The sequence below is a fragment of the Aspergillus heteromorphus genome, assembly GCF_003184545.1.
Source record: "Aspergillus heteromorphus CBS 117.55 chromosome Unknown BO70scaffold_8, whole genome shotgun sequence".
Taxonomy (NCBI): Eukaryota; Fungi; Ascomycota; class Eurotiomycetes; order Eurotiales; family Aspergillaceae; genus Aspergillus; species Aspergillus heteromorphus.
In genome coordinates, this window is record NW_020290413.1 from 945086 (window position 1) to 960717 (window position 15632).

The 15632-nt window shown below is 55.5% G+C and overlaps 6 protein-coding genes across 6 annotated transcripts; 5 read left to right on the forward strand and 1 right to left on the reverse strand.

The window, feature by feature from the left end:
- Nucleotides 1-282: 282 nt before the first annotated feature.
- On the forward strand, nucleotides 283-1694 carry BO70DRAFT_312747 (kinase-related protein). Its single transcript, XM_025540220.1, has 2 exons — nucleotides 283-599; nucleotides 689-1694. The coding sequence occupies exons 1-2, from the start codon at nucleotides 560-562 to the stop codon at nucleotides 1357-1359; spliced, it is 711 nt and encodes a 236-aa protein (XP_025400795.1). The 5' UTR covers nucleotides 283-559; the 3' UTR covers nucleotides 1360-1694.
- A 1533-nt stretch (nucleotides 1695-3227) lies between these two features.
- On the forward strand, nucleotides 3228-4251 carry BO70DRAFT_312749 (putative GPI anchored cell wall protein). Its single transcript, XM_025540221.1, has 3 exons — nucleotides 3228-3498; nucleotides 3550-3698; nucleotides 3751-4251. Exons 1-3 carry the CDS (start codon nucleotides 3401-3403, stop codon nucleotides 3993-3995), a joined length of 492 nt encoding a protein of 163 aa, XP_025400796.1. The 5' UTR covers nucleotides 3228-3400; the 3' UTR covers nucleotides 3996-4251.
- Nucleotides 4252-4757: 506 nt separating this feature from the next.
- Nucleotides 4758-7559, forward strand: BO70DRAFT_428293 (ribonucleotide-diphosphate reductase subunit RNR1; the record flags this gene model as incomplete). The annotated part of the gene is made up of 4 exons (XM_025547958.1): nucleotides 4758-4776; nucleotides 4895-5052; nucleotides 5105-6045; nucleotides 6092-7559. 4 exons carry the CDS (start codon nucleotides 4758-4760, stop codon nucleotides 7557-7559), a joined length of 2586 nt encoding a protein of 861 aa, XP_025400797.1.
- A 170-nt stretch (nucleotides 7560-7729) lies between these two features.
- On the reverse strand, nucleotides 7730-8417 carry BO70DRAFT_361078 (uncharacterized protein). Its single transcript, XM_025542963.1, has 3 exons — nucleotides 8304-8417; nucleotides 8124-8205; nucleotides 7730-8040 (listed from the first exon to the last, which is right to left on the reverse strand). Exons 2-3 carry the CDS (start codon nucleotides 8203-8205, stop codon nucleotides 7931-7933), a joined length of 192 nt encoding a protein of 63 aa, XP_025400798.1. The 5' UTR covers nucleotides 8304-8417; the 3' UTR covers nucleotides 7730-7930.
- A 3378-nt stretch (nucleotides 8418-11795) lies between these two features.
- On the forward strand, nucleotides 11796-12113 carry BO70DRAFT_277263 (RlpA-like double-psi beta-barrel domain-containing protein; the record flags this gene model as incomplete). Its single annotated transcript, XM_025538995.1, has 1 exon — nucleotides 11796-12113. A coding segment is annotated over one exon (318 nt), but the record flags the coding sequence as incomplete, so codon positions are not given.
- Nucleotides 12114-13276: 1163 nt separating this feature from the next.
- BO70DRAFT_386502 (putative MFS monosaccharide transporter) lies at nucleotides 13277-15623 on the forward strand (the record flags this gene model as incomplete). The annotated part of the gene is made up of 2 exons (XM_025545826.1): nucleotides 13277-13913; nucleotides 13960-15623. Coding segments are annotated over exons 1-2 (2121 nt in total), but the record flags the coding sequence as incomplete, so codon positions are not given.
- Between the last annotated feature and the right edge of the window lie 9 nt (nucleotides 15624-15632).

Sequence of the window (15632 nt, forward strand, 5' to 3'; positions counted from 1 at the left end):
ACGTAGTAATCAAAGCTGGCTGCTGTGGGCATGTGACCGACAATCCCTGGAATCCCAATCCCAGTCCCTGAGAACAAACAGTCACATCACCGCCTCCGTCCAACCCGGCGCGGTCCCGCCGGTCCCCTGTGACGTATTACTATTGGAGCTCCGTAGTCCGGCGGCAAGGCGATCGCGAAAGCCCCCACTCTGACGACAAGCCCCGCCGACGCATTTATCCCATTAAACTGCCGAGCTTCCACTGCCATCCAGACCTGCCATCGCCTGCTTGATTCGGTACCCGAAGCATCCACCTCCGCCTATCGACGATTCCTATTCTAGAGGGGAATATCACATCCTCGTCGCCCTCAGCTCCCACACCACCCACCCACCCACCCCCGCACTTTCTCCCCATAGAGGCACGCCTCGCCGCACCGCCGATTGCTGTCCGCTACGGGACCGCGGATCTCTGTGCTGGATCGATCCATCCATCCATTCATCCATATAAACAACCGCAACCGTCTCTGGGTCTCTCGCGCCGCATAGATAATAATCATAGCTCATAACACACTCTGCAAGAATGGACGACCAGGTGGAAAGGCTGGTCGATAAGATCTGGAGTAAGTCTGTCGCGTGCTCAGCTCAGCAGCCCCATTATCCCCCAACGACCATTACCAAAGCACAACAACTAACTAAACCCCCTCCCCAGACAAATTCCAATCCCAACCCCCCTCCACCCGCCTCCTCGTCGCCATCAGCGGGATCCCCGGCTCCGGCAAAACCGGCCTCGCAACAACGATGTCCAACCGAATCAACCACCTGCACACCACCCAACACCCGCAATCACCACAAATCGCGACCTTCGTCCCCATGGACGGCTACCACCTGACCCGCGCGCAGCTCTCGCGGATGCCCGACCCGGCGTACGCGGTCGCCCGCCGCGGCGCGGCCTTCACGTTCGACGGCGAGAAGTTCCTGAAGCTGGTGCAGGCGCTGCGGGAGCCGGTGACGGCGGAGACGCAGAGCCTGTTCGCGCCGAGCTTCGACCACGCGGTCAAGGATCCGGTGGACGACGATATCTCGATCCCGGCGTCGTGTCGCGTCGTGTTTTTCGAGGGGAATTATCTGAGTTTGGATCGCGAGCCGTGGAGGGCCGCCGCCGGGTTGATGGATGAGTTGTGGTTTGTGGAGGTCGATTTCGAGGTCGCGAGGAAGAGGTTGGTTAGGAGGCATGTTAGGGCTGGTATTGCGAGGGATGAGGAGGAGGCGGAGAAGAGGGTCGCTGAGAATGATCTGGTTAATGGGAAGGAGATCGTCGAGTGTAGGTTGGGGTTGCAGGAGGTGGTGGTTAGTCGGTTTGATCCGGCTTGGGATGCGTAGGGGGTTGGTGGTGGTGGTGGTGGTGTTGGTGTGAATGGGGATAGGGATGGGGCTTACGGGGAGTGGGTTTGGTGAAGCGTTGCAGACTATAGATGTCGTCAAGATTTGATGTTACCTAGATTTATGATTACCCTGGCCGATGGACGGCCGATGATGAAGACGCTAGCATATGGTTGCGGAGGATGGTTGAATGGACTCGGGCTACTGCAGGAGAAATAAGAATAGGTGTGGTATACAGTAACTGCTAAGGTTGGCAATGTAGACCACAGGGGAGACATAGACGGGATGTTCTTTTGCCGCAGCGGTCTCCCTGAGTCGAAAGTAATGAGAATCTGTGATCGATCCTGTCTTGGAAAGCTCTACCCAATGGATGAATGCCGATATAGAAACTTGATATCGATAGTATGAAGTTGATGGATATTTTCTCGCGGAGACAGAAAGTACCTAAGTAGGGGGTTTTGAGCCCGATATCACCCTAATAACACCAGCTATAATCACAATGCCGGTGTTCGTTCAAGATGGGACGAGTATCCAGAGTGATATTTCTACCACCTGACAGACTTCATCTACTTGGATTAAAGTCTCTCTGGTTGAACTGGTTACAACCGTTGGGAAACCTAATCCTTGATTCTAGAATCGCCTTACTACAACGGTGTATTTCTTCCTTGATAGGGTATGCCCATTTTGCATACATCAGTCTGGCTTGCACCACATAGTTCTTGCACGAGGCAAGTATCAACCTTTGTAGATCTTTTGAGAAAAGACTTCGTTTTGCGGCCTTTTCTACACACAAGAGTTCAGTAGAGATTTCGCATAAATGTCAGCAGTGAAAGAGCTGTGCTCCTCTATCGGCACTTGACATCAGTCTTGAACTCTTTCTGAGTCCTTGAATCATCGCCGCTAATTTAGTTTAGTATCATCTGTAGCCCGCAGATTAAAGTCACCGAATAACCTGAAATAATGATTGCTTCTCGAAGCTGAAACGGACCGTTGGAAAATGCAGACGGTGTTCTGCAGCAAGGGCAATGGCAGTGATCTCCGCCGCAATTCTCATCGGAAAACCATGGCCGAGGGGTCGAATGGCAAGACGTTGGATGCAACTGGAAATAAACTATCCGCTAGTATTATCCCGGTTATCATCGACGCTGTCTCGATAACCTCTAGAATTATGTTGCGGCCTGGGTATAACAACTTAACAGGATTGTTACCTAAAACCGCCGTAGTGTTTGCTACGCAAAGTTAAATTGTCCCCGCGCAGCCATGCCTTACGGGCTACATCGTAGGGATAAACATAAACAGCCCCAGACCCTTGCCTCGGCCCCTATGGTAAGGAGGGCAAGTTACAGCCCCAAGCCTTATGACTGACCCTGGTTGATCTTGCGCATTCTTGAGTACAGTTACTGTGCAGTGGCGGTTAAACTCGACCTGTATATACTCTGCAATAGATGCTTACTAGCTAGGAGTCGCGGTTGTTGCAAGGTCTTGCTAATGGGTGGGATATTGGTGGGGAATGGCTTGTACTATGTAATCTCAGAATTTAGCATGGCTCAAAGGCCAACCGAGATTCGGATGACACTTACCCGTCCGATGAAGTTTGAACCCCCCATTATTAGCCTGACCTGTGCAAGCAAAAGAGATAGGATTCTTAGTGTGACCTGGGGAAGTCCGCGGGCACTAGCCAGAGGAGTACTAGTGCACCCCACATATGCTGTTCAACTACCAGAATTCACCCTCTGATTGGCCAATAATTCGAGTCCCGACCAGACCAGATGATCGGCAGGGTCAATACTCGATTGGGAAGCTGCCTGTTGGGGGCTTCGAGATGCCAGTCGCTCTTTCTCTTCTTGACTTGATCTTTCTCGCGGTCTTCTGAATCTCTTTCCATCCTGTCGCTCTCTTCCTTCACAGTCTCTCATCCAGCCAGCACCCGGCCAGTCGTTCGTTCTCACGCTCTTTTGTGCTTTCATCACCCCGCAAGAACCCATTCCCCAAGAAACTTGAATCTAACTAAACGTGTCGCTCCCATCTCAAATCTACCATCATGTTGTTCGCCAAGTCCACTCTCCTTGCCACTTTGGTGGTTCTCTGCAACGCCGTTGTTGCCTCACAGACCAACGCTTGTCTGCTTTCTGCAGTGGGGTATGAATTGTCGCTGCGACGATTGTAAGGCCATGCTAACGTCGAGTCTAGCTCCCAGCCAAACCCCGCTGATCTCCAGGCTATCTGCGTCACAAACGTCGACAAAGTGAAGACCAAGATTGCGGATCTCTGCGGAGACGAGACCCAAATGGCTATGGTGCAGTTTGAGGACACTTGCGCGTCCGCAGGCTACAAGGACGGTACGTGGTTGACCATGCCGGCGGAAGAACAGCAATTGACATTTCTGTCTAGTGAACCACACATTTACAGCTTCCTCTGGCATCGCCTCTTCTACCTCCGGACCCAAGACCACCAAGACGGGCCCTGTCATTGTCAACCCCACTGCGTCTCGTTCTAGTGTGATTCCCTCCTCCAGCTCTAGCCAGTCCCATAGTGCCTATCCGAGTCAGACCGTCTCGTCGGGCTCGTCTGACCGCCAGCTCTCTGCTGCTGCGTTTGCGGCGGTTGTGTTTGTGGGATTTGCAGCGACGCTGTAGGTCGATCCACTTCTGTTTCCAAGCCGTGGCTTTGCGTCACCCGTGTATCTCGTTCGATTCGTGTCGCATTTATTCGGCCACTGTCACATGTTATATGAGCGTATCCATCTGCAGGGACATGATGTTCGGGTTCGGCAACGGGCGTGATTTCCTCACGAGCTCTGTATAGTTAGCAATGGTAATTATTCTCGTGCGATGGGTCCCAGTGGGACTCTATTAGTAGCTCTGAAGCAGTGCTGCTGCCCAAGCTCCGAAGGCCGCGTAGAGTTGTAGACATCGGATATAGCGTCCGAGATTCGGGCTGATTTGTAAGAGGCGACTCGGCTCGTCGCGGCGGACGTGGCGTGAGATTACCAACCAATACTTTGGTTGTTGTCGCGAGGGCACGTGACCGCGCACGTCGCGTTCCCGAACCCAGTACGGAGTAGTACTACAGTAGTACTGGTAGCGGCGAGATGCAAGGGCAGCCCATTTGGTCCAAACACGAAAATTCGCGTGGCTATCCACCGTAACGCGTTGGCCCCGGCGACGTCAAATATCTACCCTCTGCCCCTCCCTCCTCTTTTCTCCCACCCTCTCCCATCCTCTCCTCTCCTCTCCTCAGCTTCGGTCCGCAGGACTTACCATCACGAATTTTCTCCTCTTCTTCTTCTTAATCATATCCTAAGACTCTAGGCTTTCTTTTTCTCTGCAGTAATCTTTCATTCATATACCCTCTGATAATCTTTTTCTTTGCCCGTCTTCACAATTTCACCACCCAAAATGTTTGTCTACAAGAGAGGTGAGCGTCTGCCGTCGCTTTGGATCCTGTCTGGCACGTCGTTGCTGTCTATCGGACGAGCTATTGGGCGTTGCCACCCATTTCTGGACATCGCTGACATCGTTGACGCCTCGATCAGATGGACGCAAGGAACGCGTACAGTTCGACAAGATCACGGCCCGCGTGTCGAGGCTCTGTTATGGCCTTGATCCCGAGCATGTCGATGCTGCTGCTATCACCCAGAAGGTCATCTCTGGTGTCTACCAGGGTGTCACCACCGTTGAGCTGGACAACTTGGTACGTATTTCTCAGCCCCGACCCCCGATCAACTGCTGACTTGACCAACCAGGCTGCCGAGACTGCGGCCTACATGACCGTCACACACCCGGACTACGCCATCCTCGCCGCTCGTATCGCCGTTTCCAACCTCCACAAGCAGACCAAGAAGCAGTTCTCCCTGGTCATCTCAGATCTCTACCACTACATCAACCCGAAGAACAATAATCCCGCCCCGATGATCTCGCAAGAAACATACGAGATTATCATGAAACACGCAGATGAGCTTAACTCGGCCATCGTGTACGACCGCGATTTCAACTACAACTTCTTCGGCTTCAAGACTCTGGAGCGGTCGTACCTGCTGCGGGTCAACGGCAAGGTGGCGGAGCGTCCCCAGCACCTGCTGATGCGTGTGTCCGTGGGAATCCACGGCAACGACATCGAGAAGGCCATTGAGACCTACCACCTGATGTCCCAGAAGTTCTTCACCCACGCCTCCCCCACCCTGTTCAACGCTGGTACCCCCCAGCCCCAGCTCGCCTCTTGCTTCCTGGTCGACATGAAGTCGGACAGCATTGACGGTATCTACGACACCCTGAAGACCTGTGCGTTGATCTCCAAGACCGCGGGTGGTATCGGCCTGAACGTTCACCGCATCCGTTCCACCGGCTCCTACATCGGTGGTACCAACGGTACCTCCAACGGTTTGGTCCCCATGCTTCGGGTCTTCAACAACACTGCCAGATATGTTGACCAGGGCGGTAACAAGCGCCCCGGTGCCTTTGCCATCTACCTGGAGCCCTGGCACTCGGACGTCTTCGAGTTCTTGGATCTCCGCAAGAACCACGGTAAGGAGGAGGTCAGAGCTCGTGATCTGTTCTACGCTCTGTGGACCCCGGATCTGTTCATGAAGCGTGTTGAGGCGAACGGTGACTGGACTCTGTTCTGCCCCAACGAGGCTCCTGGCTTGGCCGATGTCTACGGTGATGAGTTCGAGGCTCTCTACGAGAAGTAAGTCTGCTGCCCAGTGTGTGATTGCTCCTACTAACAGCCCCAGGTACGAGAAGGAAGGCCGCGGCCGTAAGACCATCAAGGCCCAGAAGCTCTGGTATGCCATCCTCGAGGCCCAGACCGAGACCGGAAACCCCTTCATGATGTACAAGGATGCCTGCAACAGGAAGAGCAACCAGAAGAACCTGGGTACGATCCGTAGCTCCAACCTCTGCACTGAGATCGTCGAATACACTGCTCCGGATGAGGTTGCTGTGTGTAACTTGGCTTCTCTGGCTCTGCCGACTTTCGTCGATGCTGCCCGTGGCGAGTACGACTTCGGCCGTCTCCACGAGGTGGTGCAGGTCCTGGTCCGCAACTTGAACAAGATCATCGACATCAACTACTACCCCGTCCCCGAGGCGGAGAAGAGCAACTTCCGTCACCGCCCCATCGCTCTGGGTGTCAACGGTCTGGCGGACGCTTTCCTCGCTCTGCGCCTGCCCTTCGACTCGGCGGAGGCCCGCCAGCTGAACATCCAGATCTTCGAGACCATCTACCACGCCGCTTTGACCGCGTCGTCTGATCTGGCCAAGCAGCTCGGCCCCTACGAGACCTACGAGGGCTCGCCTGTCTCTCAGGGCATCCTCCAGTACGACATGTGGGACCGCACCCCCACTGACCTGTGGGACTGGGACGCGCTCAAGGCCAAGATCGCGCAGACGGGTGTCCGCAACAGTCTGCTGGTGGCGCCCATGCCGACGGCCAGCACCAGCCAGATCCTGGGCTTCAACGAGTGCTTCGAGCCGTACACGTCGAACATCTACTCGCGCCGTGTGCTGGCGGGTGAGTTCCAGGTGGTCAACCCCTGGCTGCTGAAGGACCTGGTCGACCTGGGCCTGTGGTCCGACAACATGAAGAACCGCATCATCGCGGACGGCGGCTCCGTCCAGAACATCCCCAACATCCCCGCGGACATCAAGGCGCTGTACAAGACGGTGTGGGAGCTCTCCCAGCGCACGATCCTGCAGATGGCGGCCGACCGTGGCGCGTTCATCGACCAGTCGCAGTCCCTCAACATCCACCTGAAGGAGCCCACCATGGGCAAGATCACCAGCATGCACTTCGCCGGATGGAAGATGGGTCTGAAGACCGGCATGTACTACCTGCGTACGATGGCCGCGTCCGCGCCCATCCAGTTCACCGTCGACCAGGAGCAGCTGAAGGTCGAGGACACCAACGTGGCCCGCCAGAACCTCTCCCTGAAGAAGCGGGGCACGGGCGCCGCCTCCAACACCTACTCGGCGGTCCCTCGCGGCCAGACCCAGGTCAGCGGCGACAGCGAAGACGAGACCACCGGCAGCCCGCGGACGCTGGCCGCGGACTCGGCCCCTCGGGCGCAGGAGGCCGAGAACGCCGGACAGGAGGAGGACGGTGAGCGGGCCAGCGAGGCGCGCGAGAACGACATCTACTCGCAGCAGGTCCTCCAGTGCAGCATCGAGAACAAGGAGGCGTGCGTGATGTGCCAGGGCTGAGATCTCTCTCTCTCCTCTCTTTCTCTTTTTCTGCTTCTGGACCGGGCGTCAGGGGGGGTTTCTTTTTTCTTTTTTTTTTTTTTGTTGCTGTAATTATTATATCACGAGACTGATGGATACTGTCTTGCTATGCTATGGTACGGGTTATGGGCTGTTATGTTATGATGGATGTAGTTAGTTATTTTCACGTGATACATATTCGGGTTATTTCCTTTTCCAAAATTTGAATGAAATCAGAGTTTGTTTATTATATGAACGAGGGTCTTTCATCTTTGGATCGTATTTATTTCTCGATGATTATTTATTGGAGTGGGGTAAAGTAAAGAAAGTAAAGTAAAGTAGAGTAGATAGAGAGACGAGAGGAGGGACAGTTAATGATCGCCCTTCGACTCCGGAATGGTATCCTTGGTGTGATCCTTTGCCTTGTTCATGATGTCGTCCGCCTTGTCCTTGGCTTGGCCGGTGTAGTTGGATCCGGAGTCTGCAGGGTCAGCTTCCGTTCTTGGGAGTTGTATATATGTAGATGATAGGGATAGATGAATGGTGGGTGGTATATTTATGTACCTCCAGCCTGATTCATCATCTTGTCATAGTAATCCTTGCCCTTAGACTTGACGTTCTCGAGGTTCTGCTTGAAGGCGTCCATCTAGGTAGGTAAGTAGGTGGGGTATTTTGTCAGCTTTTTTTTTTTTTTTTTTTTCTGGTTAGAGAGAGGTATGTGATGTGATGTGATGTGATGCGTACTTTTGATTATTGTAGGTAAGTAAGTAGGTATTAGATATTTTAGAGATAGGATAAAATAGAAAATGGCAAAGACAAAACGCAACCACTCTCTCCTACTCATACGCATACTTATACCTTCCATGGAAGATAAGAAAGAAGATGAATCATAGACTTGCTTCTCCATCATGACGTTGGACAGTCTGGATTTATCTGTGGCGAAAACAGGTGGGAGTAAGGTTTGGGGAGATAGCATGAAGTATGTATGTATGTAAGTAAGTAAGTAAGTATGTAGGTAGATATGCAGGCAAGTGTTGAGGTAGGCGATTGGTTGTAACTTTGGATGAAGTCTGGTTGGCAACTCTATCCCCACGGCTGGGCTGCTGCATCCATCGTGAGTGAGTTGGGATTGTGACATCGTCGACTTTTAGTCATCCATCTTCTCTTCTTTTTTTTTTCCCTTCATTATTATTCACTGCTTATGTGGTGTATTTCTTGGGATGGTTGTGAATGTGATTAAACAGACCTCTTATTATTAGTTACCAAGAAGGGGTTCTAAACCCTACACTTGACTGGCTCTCTCGGTTCTGTTTTCCTGTTCCTGCTTACATAACTCCATCTCCATCTCCATTCCCACCAGCTGTCAGTCAGTCAGTCAGCAACAGTGACAGCTCAGCTACACCCGCTGACCAACACAACCTTTTTTTTATTTTTATTTTTATTTTTATTTTTATTTTTATTTTTATTTCTTCAGTCTCAGCCGGGTACCTGCACCTGTCTTCTCATCTCCGATCCTCGCCCCCAGGGTATCTCAAGGGAAGAAGAAGAAGAAGAAGGAAGAAGTTGGATCGGGCGGTGGGGGCTAGTTGTTTGGGTGCGGTGATGTTGGTGGAAGACACTCGATTGTATAGGTTATGTTCGAGGTCTGCCAGCTTCGCCACCACCACCACCACGGATTCCAAAAGAATGAATGGGAATACTACTTCGTACTTAGTACCCCGGCACTTTCTGCAGGATTGTTGGTTTCATATCCGGTCCGGTGGATTATTGGGTTTGGGCTGGATTAGGTAGTGAGTACTATCTAGTCGATAGGTAATAAATACCTGGTGTAATAGTGAGAGGAAATGCTCCGATGTGATGAATGGCGACATTCATTGATTATTGATGCATGGATACATGGATACTTAGTAGGACTCGGGTCTGTCTGTGCCTTTGTGGAGGGTGGGTTACACAGACCCAGATGGTTGAACAACGGAGATGAAAGTCTGCAGACGACAGACAATGGTCGTGGAACATATCAGAAACCCAGAATGGCGGACTCGAGGGGGATTTTAATTAATTGCCTGGACCGTGTGTCCCCCCGTCCAGTCCACAGTCCACGCGAGTGATGGAAGGCTGAAACGGGACGGTCGGGTTGTCAGACAGTACGGAGTAGATACCAACTAGATACTCTATAGATACCATGTACAAACGGGCAAACCAGTACTTAACAACCCCTCTTTGGCGGTTTGACAGTGGACTGGACTGCCCCCGTCACACGATGCTCCCGGTGTATTCAATCAGATCGCAGCCTGGAAAGAGGGGGTTTGCGGAACTGCTGGTCGGCCTGGGCTGGACTCTCTGCAGCCCACCAGTAGGGCCCTCCATTGTCTCCATCTTGCAGCCTCTGGAATCCTCTGGCCCTCTCGATGAAATAGAAAAAAAAAAAAAAAAGTCAAAAACGCCGTCCATCAGGGCCTGTGGCGATGTGACTGGTCGGTGCCTGACTGCGTCGAGGCGCGCGACACGTCATGCGAGTGAGAGTGGTTTGCCACTGCCCGATGCGATGATGATGACAGATGATTATTACCTAGTTATTACCTGTTACCTACATATTGACTAGATACTACTCCGTACTTACCTAGTAGTACTACCTACCTACACTGAAAGACAAGAAAGAACAAAGAGCGCAAGTGGCACACTCAGGGGTCTGTGTGCCATCCAGGGACCGCCACGCCGATCCCCCTGAGGGCGGAAAAGAGAGCCCGCCCGCAAGTCCGGCGTACAACCACCACACCACAAAAACAGGCACCACCACCACCACCCGACTGGAGGGTGACCCAGTGGCTGAGGCACCACCGCAAAGTCAATCCGGAAGGCTAAGCAGAACTTTTTAGCACACTTTATCCCTGCTGGCCATTCAGCGCCGCCCCGGAAGCCCAGGAACGCCCGGCTGAGACACCGGCGCCAACGGGGCCCGCCAATCAGCCGATCTGCTGGGGCTGTCTCGAACCGGAGGGTTCGAGACGGCTCTTGGATGCGAAGTCACTTTTCAGACAGGTCTTACCGGAGAGACGTTTCGTTTGCTTGCGTCTGTCGGTGTCCGAGGGAATAATCAGGTCAGGTACCTACGACCTACTGACGGTAAGAGTAACAGGAACAGTCAGGAACAGTCAGGTACAACCCAACCAGGCTGCTACATGCACCAGGACAGCTGTCGGCCCGTCCTTCGCCAACCAGGGGAGTGCCCTGGCAGAACCGGTGTGGACTGGATGAGGGCATTGGCGGAGATCGAGGGTTCAGCAGACCGTTCCGTTCACGAGCTGGCAGTGGGGTTGGGTGGATCCCTGTGGCTTTTCCTTGTTGTTGGTTCTTCCTCTTTGACTCTCGCTTTCACTTTCACATCCAGCCCTGGCCAGTTCCGTCCAATCCAATCCAATCCAATCCAATCCAGTCCAGCCCAGCCCAGTCCAGTTTAGTCCAGTCCTTAGCCTACCAGTCATGGAGGGGTCTTTCCGGCGCAATAATGCACTTCCCGTCTGCATACAAATACTCTCCGCGGCCCTCGCTTCATCTCTCTCTTCTTCCTCCACTACACAGTCCCGTCCTTCCTTGACAGCTCGGTCATTCCTTCTTTGCAACCCTCACTCCTTCTTGGGTTTCTTGCTTCGTACTGCTGCGCAGTCTCATTCCTTACCTCTGTCGACCAGAGCACCGTCAATCCAATCCTTAAACCCTCATCCCCCCCACCACACACAAAAGCCTTCCTCGACCATCCATATAGACCACCAACTCTATACAATGGCTCCTCTCTCCAAGACTCTGGCTGTCGCCGCCCTCTTTGCGGCCCTGGGTTCCGCCGCCCCCGTCGAGAAGCGTGAGACTGTCGTCGTCTACGAGACCGTCACCGACGTCGTCTGGACCACCGTCGATGTCACCAGCACCGTGAACGCTGCCGGTGCCGCCGTCACCCCGGCTGCTGACGACGAGGAGTGGCAGAAGAAGAAGCCCACCACCACCACCACCGAGGAGTGGGAGGCTGCCTGGACTCCTTCTATCCCCGCCTGGACTCCCTCCATCCCGACCTTCACCCCCTCCGAGCCCGCCTGGACTCCTGAGCCCGAGCCCGAGGCCTGGACCTCTTCCTTCTCCACAACCTGGGCTGCCGCCACCACCTGGGCTGCCACCACCACCTGGGCCGCTCCCACCACCATCCAGACCACCACCGCTGCCGCCGCCACCACTGCTTCCTCCAGCAGCGGCAGCTACAGCGGCAGCTGTGACGAAGGCTCTCCCTGCACGGGTGACCTGACCTACTACGTCGCGGGCCTGGGATCCTGCGGCATCACCAGCGACGGCACGACGCAGAACGTGGTTGCGCTGCCCGTGGGCATGATGCAGGACAGCGACTGCGGCAAGACCGTGACCATCACGTACGAGGGCAAGACCAGCACCGGGACCGTGTGGGACAAGTGCATGGGCTGCGACGACGTGTCGATCGATCTGTCCGAGAAGTTGTTCGGCGAGCTGGGCAGCATGGCGGCTGGTCGTCTGAAGGGCGCCAAGTGGTACATTGAGTAGATTGTCGAGTCGACTCTGCTCGATGACCGACTTTTGATTGACGACCATGACTACCTGCAACCAGCCCTTCCTTCTGTCTTTCTCTTGGGATTCTTGAGATCCTTGAGATCCTTTTTTGTCACTCGTTGACTGTTCTTGTGCATATTGTTCTGTCTGATGGCGATGGTCCAGGGGACTATCGATGATTCTTCTCTTCATGACACCACTGGCTGTCTGGGTATCTTGCTTGGATAGTCTTCGTATATACCATTTGCTTTTGCCGATCTGGCTACTTGAACTGTTACCTCCCTGTAGTTGGCCATCAGCCGTATGTCCACTATAGAAATGTAGTATTCGGTTCCAGACACCGGATGAAAAAAAAAAAGAAGAAAGAAAAAAGTTAAACATACCCAAACAGTGCCCCACAACTGACAACTCTCCCTTGGCAGTTGGCACACTCACCATCATCCTCCACCATCATCATCATCATCATCATTCATTCCACGCACGCGTGCAGCACGTTGACGCAGACGTACTTAGCGTAGCGGCTGGGCGGGCAGGCAGGAGTCAGCCTCGGAATGGGAAGGGGCGTGAAAAAAAAGGAAAGGAGACGAGGTGAAGTACTGCCGTCTGCCCTCAGCGGCCCCTGCTGAGCGGAGGCGCTGCCGGAATTCCAGAAGATGCAGATTGATAAACGCCACGTCGAGTAAGGACAATAAACATTAGCTAAGCCCCACAGCCACGCCGGCGCCTCTCCGCTTTCCCCTCAATTTCTGTTTCCTCAACTCCTCACTCCTTCATCTTCATCTTCCTCCTCCTTCCTTGCTTCCCGGCTTACTCTTGAGAATTTTATCTCCTATATTATATTCCTCTCTCCCCATCTCCCCATCTCCCCATCTCCCCATAGCATGCCCTGAGCCATGGCCCTCCCCCCCTTCCCTTCGCAGCCATGGAAGACCAGCGGCCCACCGTCCTCACCGTCTCCATCGTCCTCTTCGTCATCGCCTCCGTCTTCGTCGCCCTGCGCTTCGTCTCCCGCATCTTCATCGTCAAGCGCGTCGCCCTGCACGACTATTTGATGCTATTAGCCTGGGTATCCCCCCCCCAGTCAATTGCCCACGTCCCCATCCCCTGCTAACCCTCTAGATCCTCGACTTCGGCTTCTCCTTCTCCCTCTTCTACGCGACCCGCAAAGGCCTCGGCCTGCACGATGTCGACATCCGTCCCGACCAGCGCCCTGGCCTCAACCGCGCCGACTATGCCTTCACCGTCCTCTACGTGAGTGATCATCCTGATCCTCCCGATCCTCATCCTCAGCGCCGCAGCCTCACCCTCCCTCCTCCCAGAATCCCGCCCTCATGGCCGTCAAATCCTCCATCCTCGTCTTCTACCTCACCCTCACCCAGGGCGAAAAGATCTTCCGCTGGGCTAACTACGTCACCCTCTTCGTCGTCAACGCCGCCGGCCTCGCCCTGACCTTGGTCAATGTCTTCCAATGCGACCCCGTCAGCGCCGCCGTCGCCTATCCCCTCCCCGCCGGCGCCCAGTGCATCGACATCCTCACCCTCTACCTTTCCTCCTCTCCCGTCAACATCGTCACCGACCTAGCCATCCTCTTCCTGCCCAACCCCATCCTCACCCAGATGCGACTCCCGCGCAAGCAGAAGATCATCCTCGTCATCACCTTCAGCTTCGGCTTTTTTGTAGCGGTTGTCGACGTCATCCGCATCGTCTACATCCAGGACGCCGCCACCTCGCGCCAGATCGCCTTGAAGGAGATCCACCTCCAAGATCCCCAGGGCGACGACCTGAGCTGTACGTTGCTCCTGCCTCTCTGGTAATAATGTGCTGATTGGTGTAGGGTATGGCGCGCTCTCCTTCATGTGGTCCGTCGTGGAAGTCAACGTCTCCGTCATTTGCGCCTGTGTCCCGAGTCTCAAGCCGCTCGTCGCGCGCATCATCCCTAAGCTGATCCGCGACACCGATGGCAGCTCGCAAGCCGCCGACGGGCTGCCGCCGGCCGCCCCAGACCTCCCCCTTCCCCCGGAAATGGCCGCCATCACCGGACCCACGCGCACTTCGCCCTCGCAGCCGGATAACAAGGCGTCGCACACGGAAAGCCACAGCAGCGCGAGCCAACTGGGGTCCGCGCGCGTCGACCTCGCCGATGTCCTGACGTCCGCCCCCGACCCGCCCCCGGATGCTGAAAACCGCACCAACACCGTGACCAGCACCTCGTACCCGCCCAGCATCACCTTCTTCGATTTTGTGAACATGAAGAAACCGGCCAACATGCTCAAATTGAGCAACAAGGAGTCCATCACGCCGATCGCGCTGACGACCATCCTGTTCTTCCTCTGGGGCTTCGCGTACGGGCTGCTGGACATCCTGAACGAGCAGTTCCAGCAGATCCTGCGCCTCGACATCTACCGCTCGTTCGGGCTGCACGCGGTCTACTTCGGGGGCTACCTCGTGGCGCCGTCGCTGGTGGGCCGCGTGGTGCTGAAGCGCGGCGGGTTCAAGTCGACGTTCATCACGGGGCTGTGCATCTACGCGTGCGGGGCGCTGGTGTTCTGGCCGTCGGCGGTGCTGACCTCGTACGTGGCGTTCGCGCTGTCGAACTTCATCGTGGGCTGCGGGCTGGCGGTGCTGGAGACGGCGGCCAACCCGTTCATCGCGCTGTGCGGGCCGCTGGAGAACTCGGAGATCCGACTCAACATCTCGCAGGGAGTGCAGGCGATCGGCAGCGTGGTGTCGCCGCTGCTGGCCAAGAAGGTGCTGTTCAAGAGCGTGACGGACGTGTCGGCGCTGGTGGAGGTGCAGTGGACGTACCTGGGCATCGCGCTGTTCGACGTGCTGCTGGCGCTGGCGTTTTATTACTTGCCGATCCCCGAGGCGTCGGACGAGGACCTGGAGGAGCTGGCCAACCGGCGGCGGGCGGACAACCGCGCCAAGGTGCTGGGGGTGCCGGTGGTGTGGCTGACGCTGGGGCTGGGGGTGTGGTCGCTGTTCTTCTACGTGGCCGGGCAGGAGGCGCTGTCGATGAGTTTCGAGACGTACGTCCAAACGGTGCATCCGGACAGCTCCCTGGGCGGGTTCGAGCGGCTGACGGTCGCGCACACGGTCTTCGCGGTGGGGCGGTTCCTGGCGGCCTTGCTGCAGTGGTTCCTCAAGCCGCGGTGGATCCTGATGCTGTCGTACGTCGGGATGATCGTGTTCTCGGTGCTGTGCATGAAGACGACGGGGCGGCCGGCCGAGGCGATGGCGCAGATGGTGTACCTGTTCGAGAGCGGCGCATTCAGCATCATCTTCGCGATCGCGCTGCGCGGCACCGGCCGCCACACCAAGACGGCCGCCGTCCTCCTGACGGTCGCCATCAGCGGCGGCGCCTTCTTCCCCTTCGCGCAGTACGCCGCGCAGCTGGCCGGCGGCGTGCGCCACTCGTACTGCGTGCTGGTCGCGCTGTTCGGCGCCGGCGCCATCTTCCCCGTGTATCTGAACCTGGTGCCGGCGGCCAAGAAGCAGGTCGACCCC

What these genes read in the sequence shown, in the direction of transcription:
- BO70DRAFT_312749 (XM_025540221.1), top strand. Translation starts at nt 3,401, where the DNA reads ATGTTGTTCGCCAAGTCCACTCTCCTTGCCACTTTGGTGGTTCTCTGC. An exon ending in TGTCTGCTTTCTGCAGTGGG is followed by an intron (nt 3,499 to 3,549) that starts GTATGAATTGTC and finishes CGTCGAGTCTAG; the next exon opens with CTCCCAGCCAAACCCCGCTG. An exon ending in GTCCGCAGGCTACAAGGACG is followed by an intron (nt 3,699 to 3,750) that starts GTACGTGGTTGA and finishes ATTTCTGTCTAG; the next exon opens with TGAACCACACATTTACAGCT.
- BO70DRAFT_361078 (XM_025542963.1), bottom strand. Translation starts at nt 8,205, where the DNA reads ATGGACGCCTTCAAGCAGAACCTCGAGAACGTCAAGTCTAAGGGCAAG. An exon ending in GATGATGAATCAGGCTGGAG is followed by an intron (nt 8,041 to 8,123) that starts GTACATAAATAT and finishes CTGACCCTGCAG; the next exon opens with ACTCCGGATCCAACTACACC.
- BO70DRAFT_312747 (XM_025540220.1), top strand. Translation starts at nt 560, where the DNA reads ATGGACGACCAGGTGGAAAGGCTGGTCGATAAGATCTGGA. An exon ending in GCTGGTCGATAAGATCTGGA is followed by an intron (nt 600 to 688) that starts GTAAGTCTGTCG and finishes CCCCCTCCCCAG; the next exon opens with ACAAATTCCAATCCCAACCC.